This window comes from Manacus candei, unplaced genomic scaffold, assembly GCF_025592945.1.
Source record: "Manacus candei isolate 608988 ecotype Guabito, Panama unplaced genomic scaffold, ASM2559294v1 h1tg000056l, whole genome shotgun sequence".
Lineage (NCBI taxonomy): Eukaryota > Metazoa > Chordata > Aves > Passeriformes > Pipridae > Manacus > Manacus candei.
In genome coordinates, this window is record NW_026138104.1 from 7642043 (window position 1) to 7663047 (window position 21005).

The window sequence follows — 21005 nt, forward strand, 5'->3', positions numbered from 1 at the left end:
ATGGTTGCTCCTCCTTGGTCAGGCTCAATACACCTCTAGTTACTGGGGTGGACAATGCCAATCAGCTGCAGGGCTCAGCAGCTGCCTTCCTCAACTATGGGAAGTGTCAGACAACCTTAATAACAGGGTTTGCCACCTGTATCTCCTGTAATTATATTATTAATATTATAAGCATCCTAAAGCCGAGGATGAAAGTATTTACTAGGGCTAGCATTTATCTAGGACTATCATTAATCTGCATATATGTGAAATTTTCTTATCCAAAAGATGCCTACCTTCATTAGGGCTGAAATTGTTAGATATGACATTTTCCCTAAAGTGTACGCCAGTGAAAGGCCTAGATTTTTAGCTTTATGGCAGAGAAATCACAGCAGGAGTTTGTGGTACCAGTTTTCCACAAAGTGTACAAAGGGCCAGAACGTGCCCTCCTACAATAAAACCCACCTACAGAGACCAAGGAAAATGAATTCAGTGAGGCATTTCTCCCATATTATTTTTTTCCCCCAGAATTTTGTCCTTTCTGTTTTACGAGGGGAATGAGGTTATCCCTCTGAAAGGAAGATTCTGAGGAACTGTCCCAGACTTAGTCCCCAGGAATGCATGCAGAGCCCAGGAAGCCACCATGCCTTGAGACCAGCCACATGGAGCCCATATGCTCCTGCCAGACCTGATGCTTGCTTGAGGCCGCTCTATCGAAGCCATACAATCAGGAACTCCCTCTGTTTGTGATGATGCCATATCTGATCCCTTCCTTCCTGAATATAAATAGTTTCATTCTCGAGAACAGCCAGTGAGATATTTATCATAATTTCATGTTTTTATTTTTAGAAATTAGATACACAGTTTTGTCATGCACAACTTCCAACAGGAAATATTTTCAGCTTGTGGCAATGTAACTCTTACTGACCAATAGAGCATTCATGGCCTGTTTTGCATGTTTTTTGATGATTATCCAATATAAGACAGACAATTTAAAATTACCAGTTTGATAATTATGAAGGACTAGAAGCATTTCCTCTCATTACTTCACTGATTATCAGTAATTAACTACTGAATTTAGAGAATGTTCCAACTGGTAATGCTACTTCTTAGCCTATGGACAGACAGACTTGTTTCTGTTAATATTTAATAGCTTTTATGAAGGAACAATTCTATCAGAACAACTGAGTTTATTCACCTTCTTCATTTTGTTGTACCAATGGTACATACTAGTTGATTCATGAACATTACACTTTCAATTATTGGCATTTCCTTAACATATAAATACAGAGTTACATTATTTGGATTCTGTGAATTTATTTTATCAAACTTCCCAGAGGGAGCCAGAGGGTAGGGATGTTGTCCTTCTGTGTGTATTTTCAATGGTTTTCATTATAATATATTTTTGTCCATAATCAGAAGTGTTGGAAGGTCATATGGAATACACATCAAAAGGAGTTATAGCCTATCCATAGGGTGACAGAAGCTATTCACATGTCTCAAGAGAGGAACATCTCGTGTGCAGCAGAGTTACCTGCAAAGAACTATATGAGGCTTATGAAAAAAAACCCCACAGTACTGTTGAAAGACACTGGTAACAGCCCACTCAGCTACAGAAGGACACTGGCTTTAGTCTCTCCCTCTCCTGTTAAGCAGGAACACTTTTTGCATCTCTGCCCACTCACTTCCTAACTTCCCAATAATATATTAATATTCTTCTGACAATTTCAAAAAGAAGTCATTATTACTGGTGAATGATGCATGTTTCCAAGTGTGGCCTAGCTGCTTGTCCCAAATTTCAGGATAGGACACCACCTACTTTGCATTTCCATAAAGTTAGCACTGGTAATAAATGGAAGAACCAAATCCACATCCTAACCTAATTCAGGCAAATAGTCTATGAGTGACTAAAAGCTGAGAAGGAGGCAATGGGAATGCCTGCTGTTTTGGAGTCAAATCCTGTTTTATATTTTAAGCCAGAAGAAACAGCCTTGTTTGATTGTATTGCATTTCTTAAGAACAGCATCTTCACTAGGACATAATGTGACATGTTATTAAGTGCTAATAATTGGTGTGGTTTTGTTAAAATATACAGTGCAAGTAATTCTTTTGAGTAAAAAGTAAATTAAATTCATATTTTGCAAATCTGCAGCTTTCTTCCAGCTTATATCCTTTGAAAATGAACGATTTCTTAACAATAAGTTACAGAGAACAAAATACACATTCCTACTCACCCACACATTCCTAGTTCACGTCATAGACAGGTATAAAATGCACAAGAAATAGAGCCTGGAATCACTGTGAAGTCTTCCAAGCCATTCCCTCACAAATTTAGGAAAGGAATTTAATGTACGTGAAAATCTGGCGTTTCATAGTTAATTTCAGATTTTTTACTTCATCCTCTGCTGATCTCAGATACTATGATGTCACAACAGCTGCTGGTGTAGTGATTGATACTATACAGAAAAGGCTGAAAGGCTGAAAAAGGTCTTTTCTAACCCAAACAATACCTACAATTCTATGAAGAAAAGGTTAAGCAGTAGGAAAGAAAAACATTTTTTCCTTCTCTGCAAACAACTGCAATAGTGTGCTGATATAATTTCTGCCTAAGTCTTGACTCCAATGCTAGTATATTGCTTTCCTTCTAACAGCACACATATAATTTCAATCGAAACACATTTTTCTAATTTAGTTTTAGATTTACTACAGTATTACAGAACTCTTTACTCGTAAAAACACACAGCAAGCTACATGTGGTATCTGTATTGTGTGAAGTCTATGTTATTATAGGCTTCCACATTAAGAATTGGTTTTGGTAACAAAAAATGAGTACACAAAATATTTTACAGAAGCCAAGCTGCTTAGAAATACAATCACTCAAGCTTTTAAATAAAGCACAACAGCTCTTTAATATGTAGTCCAGAAGCAATCCCATCCTGAAGTTATATTTACCAAGCTGTCTTCAGCAGCCAATTATTTCCCTTTGTTTTGGCTATGCAAGGAAAGATGTGCTCCAAACATATGAAACAGGGTTTTATATTTTTTTTGTATTATGTTTATAGAAATCTTAGCAGCTAGTAAAAATTACAAAGAATAACAAATTCACGACTTACACTCAAAGTTTAGTTAAGAATTTTATTTCCAAACATTTTGTGAATTGTACAGATGGCAGCTATATGTAACAACTTTTTGAAGAAGCTACATACTTGTATTAGTTGAATATTAGCTTCTGAATAGTTGATGGTAACAGTTTCCTCTGAGAATTTAGGGAGGCGCTTCTTGGAGGTGTAGGGATAGAAAACAAGGAGGAAAGAGGCAATATCTGAACAACAGTCCTTACTCATTTGCAATGTAGACCCATTTGTGCTTCTCGAGTGCTTCTATGTCATGCTCCAGTTGTTTCAACTTCATTTCCACCTTTGCTTTATGCATCTTCTTGTACCTGGTGTCTGTTAGTACTGGAAGACACTGAAATTCACGATTTGTTTCCTCCCAGTTCTTTTTCAGCCCCTAATGCCATTACACGGAAAGGAAATATATGAGAAAAACTTAAAGTAAGAACAATATATACATAAATGACTTGACCTTTTTATTAATATTGCATTTGGTGTCACTACAATGTAAAAATAACAGATAAGTATATGAATAATGTGTCATCATAGTAATTGGACAAAATTAATTAAATCCTTAAGAGTTCAATACTTGGAACTCCAGCCAAAATTCAGCAGCAGTTTCAGGTCATCTCACCCCCAGCTTGATTTTCTGTAACTGAGACTTTTCTCAGACCATGGACACCAAAATAGTCCCACAATATTTTAGCTTCTGTAAACTACTCTGAAAAAATTCTAAAGAATTGCATTCCGTTTCTAATCTACATTTACAATAACACCTATAGGCAATTTATTTATCATTTGGACTAAAACCCCCAGCTGTCACTGACTCTATCAACAGTAATTTCAGTAAGTACTCAATGCTACCTTTTTTGAATGCTGCTGTGCCAAGAATTACCTTACTAGATAAAGCAAACTGCATCCTCCATATATAAAACTCTGAGACTAAAACCCTGCCTAAAAATAAATTAAAATGCTATAATCCAAAATTTACTCATAAACTTGGTAATTCAACACCAGAGACAAACTTTTATCCAGCAATATACGCTGAATGGAACCAAACTGTGGTAGAAAAATAAAATTTAAATCTTGTCTTTACATCCTCACAATTACTGCAACAAATGCTCTTACTTTCTCTCCTCAAAAGTATAATCAAAATCTGCACATCCCATCCACGCATACATGAGGATTTAGTAGAGTTTATTCAGTACATGAAATGTCCTTAGGAAAACTATATGGGTGAACTTAATAATCACACCCAACAAGCAACTGAGACAGCAATCAGTAAATAACACAATATAGCTGTCAATGAGAAAACACTTCAAAATGTATTTGGTTCTCAGTTCTGTCACCTTAAAGGATATCACAAAGTATCTTCAAAAATAAAGAAGTGAAGTTACTCTCTTGGGAACTAAAGTTTTCAGCTCTCTTCCATAAGTAAAACTGGATTCAGCCAGCACACTTATTGTATGGCACATTATGATTTCCAACCTCATGTCTTCTATTATTATTAAGCAGTTTTTTCTCACTGACTGGCTAATTGATGAAGATACTGAAGTTAAATTTAGAGAGTTTATTCTTAGTATAGATTTAGTTTTGAAGATTGTTGTTTCTATTTCAGAACTCGAGGGCTCTTGTGCTTAAAGGCTTGTCTGATTTTGTCAACTGTAGGAATTGATTTAACAGAAAAAAAATGAACTCTCTCTGCCAACACCAGGAAAAACATAATTCTTAATATGAACAAATAGTTTACGGATTCAAACCAGTGTATTTATTGCATGGCAATTCCTGCTTTTTGCATATTCATATTAAGCATCTAAGTGTTCATAAAAGTTATTCCAACAATCTTCATATAAAAATATCTACATAAATTTAAAAACCCTACCTCGACATGGGAAACATAGAGCAACAAGGATATTTATTTACTGTCTTGTAATGATACTTGTCTTTGCAATCCAAGGCTGTAAAGTACTTTAATAAAGCTTGTAAACTACCAGGCATCAGGTACAGTTTACAAATATATTATCATGAGTATCATCTTTACAAAAAACTTTCATAGAAGAGTGATTCGTGGCTTCTTTTAAATAATTCTTCTTTGTGTACATTAGTAAAAACTAGTTTGGAAATCACTGAAAAAATCAGTGAATTTTAAAATATTAGAGCATGCACTCATCACAATTTGCTCTATCCCTACAAAGTGGAGAGATCAAAAGCAGATCAAGACTCTCTCTATAAAAATCTCCTTCGCAGCAACTCCAACAGCAATGTAATATGCTGACCACTATTGCTATGGGCTAGATCACAAACTGAATATCCAACTCTCTCTCTATAAAATTCTAATACATGCTGGATCAGTGAGAAATATGTACTGCATTTATCAATATTCTCTTTTATTCTCATAAAATCCCAACCAAAGTAAGCATAATGGAGAGTTCAAAAAATGTTGGCACAAATTATTTCCCTTTGTTATTTTAAGGTCATGAGGCTTGACTGTGGTCTCAGGCATCTATTGCCACGTATTCTTTCAAATCAGATAGTGCACATGTGTTCACTAGCAATGTCAATTATTTTAAAAGACAGGAATTCCCATATGTCTACAGCTGAGCACTGGGTAGAAGCCACATACCCTGGGGATACTAATTCCTCCTGACAATATAACAGTATAAGTAAGCCCATGAAAGAGCAAATGTTTTGGAAAAACAAAAAAAGTACAAAATACTGAGTTAATAAAAGCAGTCTAAAAACTTTTAAATTAAAAAATATTTTAGTGCATTACTGTGTTTTAAAAATATAGAGCATAATTTTAATCAAACTAAATGCAGAACTGTGAGCAGCTGAACTCACATGCTTTTTTGCACATATTTTTGTTGCATAGTTAACTTGTTGGACTGTGAGCTTATCCCATGCCTTTCCCAACACAAAAATATCTTAATCTTCACCCTTGCTGTTCTGTTCTTTATTGCTCTCAGTGCAATACCCTCACCTCTCTTCCATACTCCTTCCCAGCTTCTACTGCTTGCTGTACAAGCAAGAGACACCATTGTGCTGGGCAATTCAGACCTTGCCAATTAACTGGTTCATCTTTGTGAGGGAGTTAGACACTGTTTTCTCTTTAGATATTCTGCTGGATTTTTTTTCTTGTGGGAATTCAGCATCTTGAAGCTGTCCATCCATCTACTAATTTGTTTCACGTGGATGCTAAGAGCAAGTTATTAAGGGACAAACTGATAAACAGATATCACAGTAATGTAGGCTTCGTTTTCATAGGAAATTTGGCTAAAAAGTGGTCAGCAAAAATTCCAGTTCAAGGGTGGGATATACTTTTAAAATGTCTCTTTTACACTCTATTTCTTTCATGGTATTCTTTCTCTTTAGAAAATCTTGTTCAATCAAAACTGTATGAAAGACAGTATCTAAAACAGCTTGACAAAATACAGATTTTTCTATCATTGTTCTACGACTATATTGCAATTTAATTCTGTTTTCTTTTTTTTTTTTTTTTTGCCACATTTTAAAGCATGACGTTATGTTTTAGTCAGTAAGGTCACAATGTCAAGATAGAAACTGCCAATAAAAGGGGCAATATTCTGTGCTGGGAAAAGAAACGTGTTTTTCCATGATTAACTCTCAGTAAATCCATATAGGTTATTTTCTGCACTTTGAAGTTTCACTGAAATTCCAAGTCATTAAGGGGGATAGGAATCAAACAGAATTGAAAACTGGATTAAAACTGCAGCTAGATCAGCTCCTTTCAGTTTTTTACAACTGTTCTACAGCTCCATCTAGTGAAAAAGTAGCTAATTCATCTGTCTCACTTAAAAAAATTCCAGTATACTTTTATTATTTTTATGGACTTACACTACCTTATTTAATCTTTTGTACATATTACTAATTACACTAAATCAAAATATGCACCTGCAGAAGACTTGTCTTTTCTTCATCAGATAGCTGTTTCAAGGCTCTCTTCTTGAGCTGCTCCACAACACTGGCCTCATATTCTTCCTCCTCTCTCTTAATTTCTTCATTTCTCTGTGTTACATATTTTGGTGTAACACCATAATCCTATAAGGGTAAGGAAGATGTTCCTTATATGTGCTTTTAAGAAGGAAACAAAGAGATACCTGTCATACATTGTATATTACATTTGCAAAAATAGCTTGAAATGACAATTTGTGCTGCTGAGCACTAAAATCTTAAATCACTGTGTTCTTAAAAGTATCAAACATGATTATCTTCGTAGCCTGAGTAAAATGTATAAACAATTCCCTTCAATTTCTTTTTACAACCTTGTCAGACAACAGAAAACAGAAGCTAAAACGTCTATTCATAAGAACTGATGGTTAAGTGAGGATTTTGAAATCTGTTAATGACAGCGAGCTATTTGACATTTTTACATGGTGTCAGATTCCACAATTGGAAACACATTCCTTAAGAGACTTTCTTTGAAAAGTTCTTCCTGTATCCTAATTTTTGTTGAATGTTGCATGTCACAGAAGAGTGAATAGTGTTCACACATACACAAAAATTGGACTAGTTAAGAAGGATAAACTATCCCATACTGGTTTTGACAGAGCTGTTTCTGTGAGAAAAAATACCTTCTGAATATCCCAGATGGTCTTGGGGAAACACATCTATTTTGCCTTAACTTTTGTAAAATGAAACTACAACTAAATGCTAAGTGATTCACAAATCTTCTAGTATTGGGTAGCACCACAATTAGCATTGTTTATATATATATTTAGCCATGCAAAGGTACTGTAAGGACTTCAGGTCCTTTTTTGCATCTTTTATGTCAGGAGCCGTGTCATATGTTATCTCTTTTTGCATAATTCTCTGTCATGAGTTACCTGAGCCAGACTCTTGATATATCTTGTTTTCTGAGTAGCAGAATGGACTGTTCCTGTGCTTGGAGGAGGTTGTCCTTAAAGGCATGTCAGTTCTCTTCAAGCTGCTTTGCTTTCCAGAGCTGTCTCACATGGGGTCCCACTTACCAGTCCCTTGAATAGGCTGCTGTTTGCTCTCCTGAAGTACCTGGTCTGTACACTACCACCTCCCTGAGGAGGAAGGGGCCTTGAACTACTGCATGGCCTGTGCAACCCAGACTATAAGTGATTATCATACCCCTGACCAATTTTTCTCATTTGTAAGTGGCAGAACCAGAAGAGCATAATCACTGGTTGGCTCATCCACCATTTGTGTTAGAAAGCTGTTGCTGACATGCTACAGGAACCTTTCTGGATTTCTTTCATCCCACTGTGTTGTCCTTTCAGCAGGTATCAAGGAACATAAAGTCTTCCATAAGCTGCACTGTGATCTGAAGATTTCCTCAGGTTGCTTAAAGGAATTTCATCCAGTTCCTCACCTTATTAGGTGTTCCATAACAGATACGCTTTTAACACTCGCTGGCCTTTCCTCTGATCCTGACCCATGAGCTCAACCAGCCTATTGACAATTCCATAGAAGAGCTCCATATATTTGAACAGCTTCTTCAGTCAAAGGGCAACCTTCCCCTTTTCTTCCCTGCCTGTCTTTCCTAAAGAGCCAACAGTCATTCATCACAGAATTCCACTTGTTTCCCCATTAGATCCTCCCCAGATTCCCAATACAACACATATGCTATTGCTTTAGCACCATCATTCTGCCAATTTTTTTGGCTGACACCACAACCAAATGAATGCAGAGCAAAGGCAAGGCACAATTCTAGTGTCAGTGACTTGTTCTTGATGAATTTAAAAGGTCCACCACAAACAGCAGTGGATTTAAACATCTCAAAAAGAACCATAAACATTTCACAGGAGAATGGAATAGTGAACCTAAAATATGCATTGCTAATAGTATTTCCACTATAACTTAATAAAACTTACCTTTTTTTTAATGTATTTTGGTACAAGTCCGGAAGGTTCAAGGAGATATTTATCTCCCTGTCTTGAATCAACACAAAAATGTCGAGGCTTTTTAGGTACCCCTCTGATAACGGCAAGTGCATTTCTACTTATAAAATTCTTTTTAATCCTAATAACTGGGCGATATGTCCTCCGTGGCACTGATAGTGCAGGCAATTTCTTACCATCCTGTTCTTTTTTTCCTGTGAATAGAGCATGTAAACATTCTCAGCAATAACCATGAGGAACTTTGCAACTTAATGTTATTACATTTTTCAAAATAAAATAACTATGTACAGAATTACACAGAAGTAGAACCCAACAGTATGTACAATGAAAGAATTGACTCTCAATGAACTGTGATGAAAATAACTATGCTTGTTTGGCCTAACAGAAGTTTTATAACTTAGGAAATACTATGTTGTTTCAGATAGGTTTTCTTTATAATATGTCACTCATTTCCTCTTAACTGCAGCAGTACAGGACTCTTTCCAAATGTAACTATAACTACTCTTAGTAGAGATGCTCGTTGTCAGGGCCCTTAAGTAATAACAGCCCCATCCAGTCTCAGCTGGGGCAGTCACCCCACACCCTTGGGCTCAGGAACCCCATTTCAGCTCAGCCTTGTGCTGTCAGTGCCTGGATGAACTGTCTCAGCCATGCCTGCCCCTAGTCCTAGTCCTGAAAATTATGTGGAATCAGTGGAGGGACCTGGCCTGTTACCCTATTTTGCCTGATGGTCACAGGGCCACTGACAGGACAGACTTTCCTCACCACCCTGCCCTGCCTTCCTGCCTCTGGCATGGTAGGACTGCAACCCCTTCCTGAGGTCTTTGCCCAGCCTGCATTGTGGTTGTCCTCAATGTTGGGCTCATCTCTCCTTAGGGAAGAGCCCTGCTCTTGTTGCTCCCCAACCGTTGTAAACAACGTCTCACAAACCTTCCAGAGAATATAGAAACTTCTCCATTTTAGTGTAATCCTTCCTCCAAGGCACCAACAGAAATTCAGTAGTCTCCTGAGTAGTCTCACTTTCAGTGAGCGATGAAAGACAATATTTCCCACCATATTTCCCACTAGACGTAACACTAATACATGGTCATTGTCAGAGATAATGATTTGATTCAAGCTGTCTGAGTTCATGTTCTTTTTTGACAAAAAAATAAGTGTAATGTCACAAGTGACAGAGCTCATTCCTACAACAGCTGGCTTCCTGATACTGACCCCATGAAGCAGTACTTTCTTGAGGTTTGTTTTTACAACCCAATAGCTTGCCAGAACTTCGTACTGTAGGACACACAGGCTTAACTCTCTATTTTAAAAAATACATTTAATTGCATGCATTTCCTGTCTACACTTACTTGGTGCTAGCTTGGGTTCCTTTGAATGTTTCTGCAGGAAATCACTTGGAGATGGCACTGCAACTTTTGCTGGCCCCATAGTTTTCCACTGAGATTTATTTTTCTCTGCTTCATGTTTCACAAATGCTCTTAATTTGGATATAAACCTTAGAGGTTAAAAAATAACCATAAAGAAGTTAAGAGTCAGAAAAAGTATTCAAAATACTTCTTAAAAGAATATACATTTTTTCTGTAGTTCATGGCAAAAGCCTAAGCTGGTTTTTTTTGTTCTCTCTCCCAAATAAAGGCCATCATTCACAAAACCTCCATGCTAAGGCTAAACCCAGTACTGCACTGACAAATGGGTTTTCTGGTTCTGAAGTTAGCTTGCTTCTTCCTTCTGCTTTTGTGTCTTTAAGGTCAATATTATCACACTTTGGGAAATGGCTCCCAAATATAAATACTGAACACAGACATTTTGAAACTCAACAAAACCTAAATTTTGGAAATAAACTGCTTTGAGTAGCAGTTGCATGAATTCATTCTGGCACATGGTGTGATTCTTGGGGTGTCCTGTGCAGGGCCAGGAGCTGGACTCGATGATCCTGATGGGTCCCTTCCAATTCAGCATATTCTGTGATTCTATGAGCCTGTGATTTATGCTTGAGAAAAGATGTCAAATACAGTTAAGAATTGGACAGAATGTCTTGGATCATAATTTTTTTTCTTATTACTGTCCACTGTATCACTGTCTCAATGTTCCTGTTGAACCATCTGTTACAGACAATTATGAGAGATTAGATGAGATGGGTCACTGCTCCAAAACAGCACAGCACACTGTATATTTCTTATATTGCACAGATCCAAACTACTATCCTGAACAATTGTAATCAGTGGTGGGCTTGGCACTGGAACAGCTTATGTGAAAATCAGACATGAAAAGCTGTATGCACATGGTATGCACACACTGCTGTTTTGGTCTAATGGTGCATATGGCACTGCTACTTCTGCTTTAATCAAAATCTGCAAAAGAAGCCAAATGCTGATCATTAGCTGATTAGCAACATCTTGCCTCTATCTGAAGGACTGAGCTGGCACAGATGTTTGCCTGAGGGAGCAGAACTCCTTGCTCCTGAAGCGAAGGCTACCTCACTGTACCTTCTAAAATCAGTCTATCTTTAGGAAACATGTCATAATAATTTATGGTAGACAAAAGCTGATGAAAATCTGCTCTTCTTTTACAGAAAAAAACTTGTTTATGAAAAAAAACTATACCACATTTTCAGGTAAGGAAACACCGCCCCTGTATATTTTACATATAACATATATAATATGTATATATTTTATAGAATTATGTTATACTGTTGTACGATACATTATTATATTATATATATATAGTTATATTTCTATATATTACATATAGTGCAACCTATTTTATGGAAATACTAAAACAAGAAGAAAGAAACCATGAAATGCTGGGCTAGTGAACATGTGTCATAATAGTAACACTGATGAAAGCTCTTGTAAAGGAGCTGCAAATGCCCAATGCATGTATTTGTACTTATGATCATAACATTAGAACATGTTAGAGGACTTGATTAAAAATGAGGAGTTGTTCTGTGTTTTGGAGATTTAGTCTCCAAAATCAGAAAGAGGATTATGTACATGAGAGTACACACAATTCCATAAATACTTCTAAATAAGGAATGAGGTTTTATTTAGTTTTTCTGTTAAATTCACAGCTAACAGCTACAGACGGGCACAAACCCATTAAACTGATAAATAATTACATTCCTCACCATTTGCTAGGAGTAGCATTGTAGGCATACAGGAGAAAAAGGCACTGACTTTATGAGTTTGACCTAGTGGGGTTAACAGAGACTTGGAATGAGAAAATGAATGAGAAGACCCTGAGTTTATTACATACTGCCATAAGGTAAAGATATCTTTTGTAGACAGCTATAGGCATTATTCTGGACAAAGTGATGTGGCAGTTGTTTCTTTTCAGTGACTTTTCAGGCCAAGGAAGTAGCTAAATATGTCACATACCAATATCATAGGATCAGAGAGGGTTGCAGGGAAGAAAACATGGTTATGGGAGACTTCAGAATCTAATCCTTCATCATTTGGCAAGGAGAAAAATGACAATACATCTATTAGAAGACAGAAGAAGTCTATACATTTTCCTTAAGTGTAACCTTGGGACACCAAAGTTAGGGAAAATGAGAATGCTTGCTGTGATTTCATGAGCAGTAACTCATCAGTTGAGAGTGAAATATATAAGATTTCATTTGAGAAAAGAAAGCAACAAAAAACCCACAAAACCCACAAAAGACTAGATTTTGTATGCATTAGTTTAAACTGGTCAAATTATGCTCTTTACAAGGTTTGACACTGTTGTTACCAGCTGGATATTTGTCACATTGTAAACCAAAGCAGGAAGTGGGGTGACAACAAAAGTTAATGAGATCAGAAGGGGATTCAGTCAGATTATATCCAAACCAAGATCCCCTTGCCTAAACTGAATCTGATGGTCATAGAGTATTCAAATCCCCAAATGGTATTAGGACAAGAATGGATTTAGTGTGTATGCTTTGCCATACTGTCCTTTCACCTTCCTCTGTCTGTCAAAAGTATCTACCTCCAAAAGTATGTCCATTCACAATGGAAGCAAACAAGCAAACAATCTATTTCTACACGGAGAAGATTAAGAACTAGGAATCTCACAAGTCTAAATCCTTTTACCTGAAAAGCGATAACTCTCTTTGTTCTAATGAGTATCACTGATACTTCTACTCATTTTAAAGCTGTTGAGTTATGACCTACATTAACCTTTTACTAAAGATGCTCGGTGTATGTACTGGGTTTGCGTGGCGAGGTTTTGATAGCAGGCGGGATACAGAGGTGGCTTCTGTGAGAACCTACTAGAAGTTTCTTCCATGTCTGGCAGAGCTGATGCCAGCCAGCTCCAGGACAGACCCACCACTGACCAAGGTCAGGTTAATCAGGAATGGTGGTAATGCCTCTGTGATAACGTATTGAAGAAGAAAAATATCCTGCTCCGATTTTGTTAGTAAGAAATTCAATTACTCTGCTGAATTTGTGTCTGGTTTGCCCTTGACAGTATTTGCTGAGTGATCTCTCCTGGTCCTTATCTCAACTCATGAACCCTTCATTATATTTTCACTCCCCTGTTCCAGTTGCGGAGAGGAGTGATAGGAGTGGCTTGGGTGGGTGCCTGGCACAACAGATAACTCTGTTACTACGGTGTAACAGTTTTCTCTTACGTTAATAGGGACTTCAAAAAAACCTAACACATTTGCTTAACTATTGGCAAAAGGCCTTTTCTATATTTTTAAGGTAAGAGGTGAGAAAGAGAAGCAAAAGAAACAATGTCAGAGGAAGAACAGAGTCAACCTGACACACAGAAAGTATGGAAGTGGGGCACCGAGAAAAATAAATTAAAAAAGCCAACTTTTCAGCTAATTACTGGGAAGTTGTTGTAAGTGCAAATAACAAAGACATCACGTGATTCCTCTGTGCATAAAGAGTGTTTGTAAATTATCAGTGAACAAGATGACACTGAAGACACTAAACGGAATCATCAGCTCATGGAGCAGGCTGTAAACCCTCAGATCACAGAACCACAGAGTCAACTGGGTTGGAAAAGACCTCTGAGATCATCGAGTCCAATCTGTGACTGAACACCACCATGCCAACTAGGCCATGGCACTAAGTGCCACATCCAGTCTTTCCTTAAACACCTATAGGGATGGGGACTCCATCACCTCCCTGGGCAGTCCATTCCAATGTCTAATCACCAAAAAATTTCTTCCTAATGTTCAGCCTAAACCTCCCTTGGTGCAGCTTAAGCCTATGCCCTCTCATCCTGTCACTTGTTACCCATGATTCAGGAGAAGAGGCCGACTCCCACCTGGCTACACCCTCCTTTCAGGCAGTTGTGGAGAGTGATAAAGTCCGCCCTGAGCCTCCTTTTCTCCAGGCTAAACACCCCCAGATCCCTCAGCTGCTCCTCACAGGACTTGTGCTCCAGCCCCTTCGGCAGCTTCACTGCCCTTCTCTGGACACGCTCCACACCTCAACGTCCTTCTGAGGAGCAATAACTATTCAAAAACTAGTCTGTTGGGGGTATTTTTTAACACCTCTTTAGATGCTTCTCCTTGACAGAACCAGCCTCCCTGCCTGCAAGTGGCTCTGTCACAACCACGTACCCGGCGGATTTGACGGGCTTCTCCGCCCGGGGCGGGGGGTCACAGGCACCGTCCTGGGCACTCTGCGTCGCCATCCTCCCGCCGCGGGACTCCAGGCGCGGGGAAGCGCCCGCCTCCCCGAGGAGACTGGGACACAGGGCTCCCACCTCTCCGCGGAGCTCCGGGCTCTGAGGGGTTGCGGGCGGGGCCGGGCTGGCTCCTGTTGTCCGTTACCAGGGAAACCGTTGCCGGGTAACGGCGCCATGACGGGGCGGAGCCGCTGCCGCCACCTGTCGGCGACGCATGCGCACTGAGCGACGGTGAAGTCAGAGGGGGCCGGGCGGTTCGGCTGCGCGTGCGCCGTTGGGGCGCGCGGTGGGCGCGCGCGGCACCTGTGGCAGCGGTCCCCGCCCCCGCCGGTACGTGCGCGCGCTGCGCTCAGGGAGCTGGGGGTTGAACCGGGCCGGGACAGGGAGGGATGGGACGGGCAGGATAGGACAGGACGGAACAGGACAGGAGAGGACAGGAGTGCCGCCGCCACTCCCGAGGGGAGATGGGAGCCCGGAGCTGCCGTGGCCGGCTGGGTGCGTGGGTGGGTGCGGTCCCCCCGGTCCCCTCCCTCCGCCCATCCACGCTTCGGCTCCCTCAGGGCGCGTCGAGCCGCTGAGGCGAGAGCCGGTGTAGGATCTTGGTCCAGGGCATCATCTGGTGTCTATCCCAGTAACACGGCCCGGTTTTCACTGGGGCTGTCGCCGGCAGTGGGTGACAGAATGGTGGGTCATTGCTGATGATGTGTGGGTGCTGCCCACGTCCAGGTGAAGGGTGGAGGTGTATTGCCAAAGCATAAAATTTCACTGGAGGTTTGAGTGTGAGCTCTGCTGCAACAAAACCACACCCTTCTGGCGTGGGGGTTCATATCTAAAGTTGGATGGCTAATTTTAGCTGGTTTTGCAGAGAAGTTTTGCCACTGGAACAAAACATTATCTCAAAGAAGCAGGTGGCATTCAATGGCTGTGGGCATCTGTGTACATGTGCTTTATGTGCGTGGGTGCAAGATGGGCTACACTGCAGTGGGTTGAAATGAGTAGCTGGATAAAGAATTCCCTGCAAGATTTTGCACCAGGTTAACTAAGCTGATTTCAAACAATACCTGTGGCCTAAATTCGTAGAGCAGCCCAGTTGTTACACCCAGCAGCTGGGTAGCACAAACCAAGTGACTGCAGCTGCAAGTGAATCTTTAGTGAAGCTGGACATGGCAGGCAGGACTGTGCTTGGTGTGGTTTGCACTCCCTTAGTTCACACATAATGCTTGAAGTGATTCTTAAGTTCAAGAAATAAAGTCACAAAAATACTGTCTCTACATTCTTGGGGGTTTTTGATCCCGAATGTAACTCTTTTACATCTGCAAGCTTAAAACAAAGATCTTTTTCTGTCCCTATTGTGAATATAGACGTACATAATGCACTAGAGTGCATTACTATTGCACTGCAGCTTTATATTCATACTGGATATTACACTTTGCAGTTTGTTTTTCCTTTTTAATGACTGTTACAAAAAACTTGTATTTACACAGAATGACTCACTAAGGATTGAGGAAAAAAAGTATATACAGTATGATATGCCCATCTTCGCTCTGTCTTGTAATTACAGCATATCCACCAGGTCACAGCACTGGATGCAGACACAGACTTACTGTTTGCAAGCTCATCTTTCACGCAGAATTGAGCAAATGCTCTTCCCACCCCTGCCTCAGTTTTAGGGAGATTTTGAGAGTCTTTCCCCCTTTGACCTCCCTAAACATCATGTGCTGCAATTAATGCTGATACTGGTGTTTATTTCTCTAAGCAAAAAAAGCACAATGTCAGGAGTTTCTTGCTTAAGCTTTTTTGGAAATCCATCTTTCTTAGTGACTTTTTTTGGAAGGTAGAGTGTCTTCATGATGTGTTCTCTCTTTTTCCCCCCCTTTTCTCTCCCCCCTCAAATTACACTCAATACAATTCCAGTATAGGAGTTCTTCACAAATCTCTTGCTCGGTTTGGCATCCCTTCAGAAGAGATTTGAATGCAACTCATTCAGCCTTGCTGTTGCACAACACTGTGAGTTATCTGTGTATTTAAGTGGGTCTTGCATTTGTTTTTTCAGCAAGAAAGTATAAAAAAATCAAAGTTAACTTGGGAGGTGGGACAAATGTATATTTTGTTAACATTTTGATTACAAGAAGGTAATCAAGTTAATCGTGATTTGTAAATGTGTAGTTAAAAGCAAGTCTAATAGAGGAAAAACTAATTGGTTTTGAATTTCTGTGAACAATATTATTTGCTAACAGTTGAATTTGTCAGTGGAAATGAGCTGGAACTATGCAGGAGAGCGAAATGAGTCTTCCTCTGAAAAATACCTCCCTGGCACTGATGAAGTCATAGCTGGATTTATGTTTGAAGTTTTGTTCTGAATTTTATGTCCTGTAGGTTTTTTTCCTAGATGTTTGCTGAAGGACTGGTTACTGGTTTTTTGTCTGTTTTTTTTTCTCTTTCTGAAGCAGTTAAGTGGATTGTCAAGTTGCCTTGGAAAAACCCCCACAATAACTCATCAGAAGATGTTTCACATTTTTCAGTATCGGCCTTTGAGACTAATAACCCAAAACAGTCTTTCTAGCATGTGTTTAAAACTGATGCTTTCAAGACCTGTTGCATTTGCACAGATATGGAAGTCATGGTTCTCAAACCATTCTCTTCTTGGAAACAAAAATATTATCTTGATGGGACCTCCAGGTGCTGGGAAAACAACGATTGGGAGAATAGTAGGCCAGAAACTAGATTGCCCTGTCATAGACATAGATGACGATGTCCTTGAAACATCCTGGAATATGAGTGTGTCAGAAAAACTGCAGGACGTTGGTTATGAGGAATTTCTAGAAGAGGAAGGAAAAGCGCTGTTGAATTTTTCAGCATCTGGAAGTGTCATTTCCCTTAGTGGGTCCAATCCAATGCATGCTGCTGGCATGCAGCACGTGAAGAAAAATGGAATAGTTGTGTATCTGGATGTGCCCACAACAGTCATTATGAGCAGGCTGAAATCAATGGCAGTGGATCGCATCGTGGGCCTGTCTGCTGGTAATTCTCTCAAGGACATACTTCAGTTTAGGAAGCCATTTTACAAAAGGTGGTACGACATCCGTGTTTTTTGTGGAGAGGATATTGCAGCAGAGGTTGTAGCAGAAAAGGTACTTGATGCTGTGAAGAGATACCAAGACTCAGAACTGGAAACTTTCATCTCAACTCGGTCTAGTAGGTCTGGAAGGAGTATGGAAAAAGACTCTCATAAGTATTTCAGTGACATTGTTATTCAGGGCTTAGCCCCTGATGGAGGACTCTTTGTTCCTGAGAGACGACTTCCACAATTCACTGCTGGAGAATGGCAAGGTCTGATAGGAGCAACTTACATTGAAAGAGCTGAGGTCATACTAGAAAGATGCATACATCCTGCTGATATTCCTGCTTCTAAACTGGCAGAAATTATTGGAACTGCTTATGGAGAAAACTTTAGTTGTTCTAAAGTTGCCCCAGTAAGGCATTTGGCAGGCAATCAGTTTCTTCTGGAGTTATTTCATGGACCAACAGCATCATTTAAAGATTTTGCATTACAGTTGATGCCACATCTATTTGCCTCCTGCATTCCCAGAAGCTGCAATTACTTGATTCTGGTCGCTACTTCTGGGGACACGGGGAGTGCTGTCCTAGATGGATTTAGTCGTCTCCATGACACTGACAAACGGAGAATTGCTGTGATGAATTTTTTTCCTGAGGATGGAGTAAGCCCAATTCAAAAATCTCAGATGATTGGCTGTCAGAAAGAAAATGCATGGTCAGTGGGTGTCAAATCTGATTTTGACTTTTGCCAGACAGCTATAAAGCAAATCTTTACTAATTCTGATTTTACCGGCTTTCTTACAGTAGAATATGGAACTGCTTTAGCTGCAGCAAACTCCATAAACTGGGCACGACTGCTTCCTCAGATAGTTTATCATGCTTCTGCATACCTTGATCTTGTTCATCAAGGTATTGTTCCTTTTGGAAGCCCTGTGGATATTTGCATTCCTACAGGAAACTTTGGCAACATATTAGCGGCTTTCTATGCTAAAATGATGGGAATTCCTATCAGAAAATGTATTTGTGCTTCCAATGAAAACAATGTTTTGACCGACTTCATAAGAACAGGTGTTTATGATTTGAGGGGAAGAAAATTAATTCCTACTTTTTCATCAGCAGTAGATATTTTGAAGTCCTCCAATCTTGAGCGATACTTGCACCTGATTGCTAATGAAGATGGACAACTGGTAACACAATTATTTAACCAGCTGGAAAATCAGGGCCACTTCCAGCTACGGAAAGATCTACTTGAAAAACTTCAGCAGGACTTAGTGGCTGGCTGGTGCTCTGAGGAGGACTGTCTAGCTGCCATTCACTCTGTGTACAGTACTACAGGATATATTTTGGATACGCACACAGCTGTTGCTAAAGTAGTTGCAGATCGATTGCAGGATAGAACTTGCCCAATTATTATTTCATCTACAGCTCATTATTCTAAGTTTGCACCTGCTATCTTGAGGGCCTTGAGGATTGCAGAAATAAACCAGAATCCATTAAGTCAGCTTCACTTGCTGAGTTCTTACAGCGCTCTGCCTCCAATCCACTGGGGCCTATTAGAGACCCTGAAAAAGACAGGGAATGGGGATCACCAGGTCTGTGCTGCTGATACGAGTGTGCTGATGCACCATATAGAAACCTTAATTCAAAATCATTTCATGAAAGTTTTTTGAGCAACTGATCCAATGTCCCCAGTGTCAGTTGCAATACCTTCTTAACAAGCTGCATGTTTTACTGAATCCATCATTCACCTGGGCTGTGTCCAGTCCACAGTACAACATCCACAGTTTTATACTCAGTTGTCAAGCTTTCAACAGTATTTGTAAGTAACATGTGTGAGATTTGTAGTGGTGGTGAAAGGCTGTGAATTGAGAATGTAAAAGACTAGAATATCTTTTTGAAAGTCAGACACAGTAGAGATGCCGGCACTACTGGCTTTCCTTGGCAGTGCTGTCTCCTTCAGAAGCCTGAAGTGTCCTCCATGGAAGGACACAGATAATGAAGTCTGACCTTTCTGAAACTAATAGCTCTGGTTTTGTTGCAACAATGATATGATCCTTTGGTCTGTGGGTGATTAATTAAACTTTAACTCATTTCACTTAGGGCACTGAAACATAATAAGATACTATAATAATGTTCATATGTTACTAATGAGAATGGATTTCACTACAAAGATTGAAGTGTAGTTGTATTGTTAATCCCTAAACCATTGAAGAACCATTGAATTTTGTGATATCTTTTTGTATAATGTTTTATTATGTATCATGAGGCCAGTGTTTATGTAAACAAATCTGGTCTTTTTGTTTTTCACACTTTTTTCTCCCAGATATTTTCCTGTGTCAAATAGAATACTTGATTCAATATTTTTAATATATTTGAGATGTGACTCTTCCTCCAGTGTGTTGTGGTCTCTCTCCTGTATGTTTTCTGTTTCGACTTTCAACTTTAGAATTCTTTTTTAATCCCATAGAAGAATCTGCTAGTAGTACCAGCGGTCTTCTTAAATAACAACCAGACCTTGCCTTTTATTTACATTTATTTTTTTGCATTATAAGTTTTATCTTTGACGTCATAGAGCTTTCTTGTTCTAATTACTTCTATTTTCCTATTTTCTTAAGTTAACACCCTTGATGTTCTGTTCGGTTCTTGCTTTGCATGAATTAGTGTAAGAAAGAAGCTTCCCAAATTGCTTGGCATCTCATCAAGGAAAGTGAAGGATGAATTCCAGTGTGATAGCATCAGAGGTATTCATTATGTAACCTAAAATAGATCTGTGTGGTTTTGCTAATGACAGGCTCTTTATTGTGTTTTTCTGAAGAAAAAAGATAGAGTAGGTTGTACTAGGAGATCATGTGGTTATGGAGAAATGTATTCTGGTACCTGGGGATATATTTGGCAATGACATAAAATGAACTACATTTCACACTAAGATATATGGCGAAATGATGTATTGGCTAGTTTTGAGTGGCACACAGTTACAGGTAAAGAGCTGTCCCTCATCAGATGGGAGGTCGACTTTCCCACCAAGATTCAAATAATCTGGTAATTGTTAACATTTTTTGCCTCTTCGATAGGCAACGTTTGCTGGATGTCAAGATTCACTTGGGACTTTGAACTGTTATCATATCTGACAGCTTCCTCTGTGTGCCTTCTTGCCACATTAGAGGCACCTTCTTGCCACATAAGAGGTGAAGAAGACACCACCTAGTAAACTATTTTAAAGAATTGTCATTTAAAGAATTTCTTCCAGCCTAAAGTAAAACACCCGAGCACTTTGCCACAGTGGCTGCATTATATAGTATAATTAAATGTAGCTGATAACGTAGGTGTAACACAATAGCTT

The 21005-nt window shown here is 39.3% G+C and overlaps 2 protein-coding genes across 6 annotated transcripts; one reads left to right on the forward strand and one right to left on the reverse strand.

Annotated features, from left to right (window-relative positions):
- Nucleotides 1-3110: 3110 nt before the first annotated feature.
- On the reverse strand, nucleotides 3111-14799 carry ENKUR (enkurin, TRPC channel interacting protein). 2 transcript variants are annotated; one of them, XM_051802519.1, is made up of 5 exons: nucleotides 14687-14799; nucleotides 10330-10475; nucleotides 8954-9174; nucleotides 7005-7151; nucleotides 3111-3489 (listed from the first exon to the last, which is right to left on the reverse strand). In XM_051802519.1, the coding sequence occupies exons 1-5, from the start codon at nucleotides 14782-14784 to the stop codon at nucleotides 3316-3318; spliced, it is 786 nt and encodes a 261-aa protein (XP_051658479.1). In that variant the 5' UTR covers nucleotides 14785-14799; the 3' UTR covers nucleotides 3111-3315. The 2 variants fall into 2 exon arrangements, with proteins under 2 accessions (XP_051658479.1, XP_051658480.1); XM_051802520.1 differs by lacking the exon at nucleotides 14687-14799 and adding an exon at nucleotides 14541-14659.
- A 45-nt stretch (nucleotides 14800-14844) lies between these two features.
- Nucleotides 14845-20273, forward strand: THNSL1 (threonine synthase like 1). Of its 4 annotated transcripts, none has more exons than XM_051802411.1 (3): nucleotides 14845-14938; nucleotides 16528-16615; nucleotides 17056-20273. In XM_051802411.1, exon 3 carries the CDS (start codon nucleotides 17113-17115, stop codon nucleotides 19333-19335), a length of 2223 nt encoding a protein of 740 aa, XP_051658371.1. In that variant the 5' UTR covers nucleotides 14845-14938; nucleotides 16528-16615; nucleotides 17056-17112; the 3' UTR covers nucleotides 19336-20273. The 4 variants fall into 4 exon arrangements, with proteins under 4 accessions (XP_051658371.1, XP_051658373.1, XP_051658374.1 ...); XM_051802413.1 differs by having other exon boundaries at nucleotides 17059-20273; XM_051802414.1 differs by having other exon boundaries at nucleotides 14862-14938; nucleotides 16523-16615; nucleotides 17059-20273.
- Nucleotides 20274-21005: the final 732 nt, after the last annotated feature.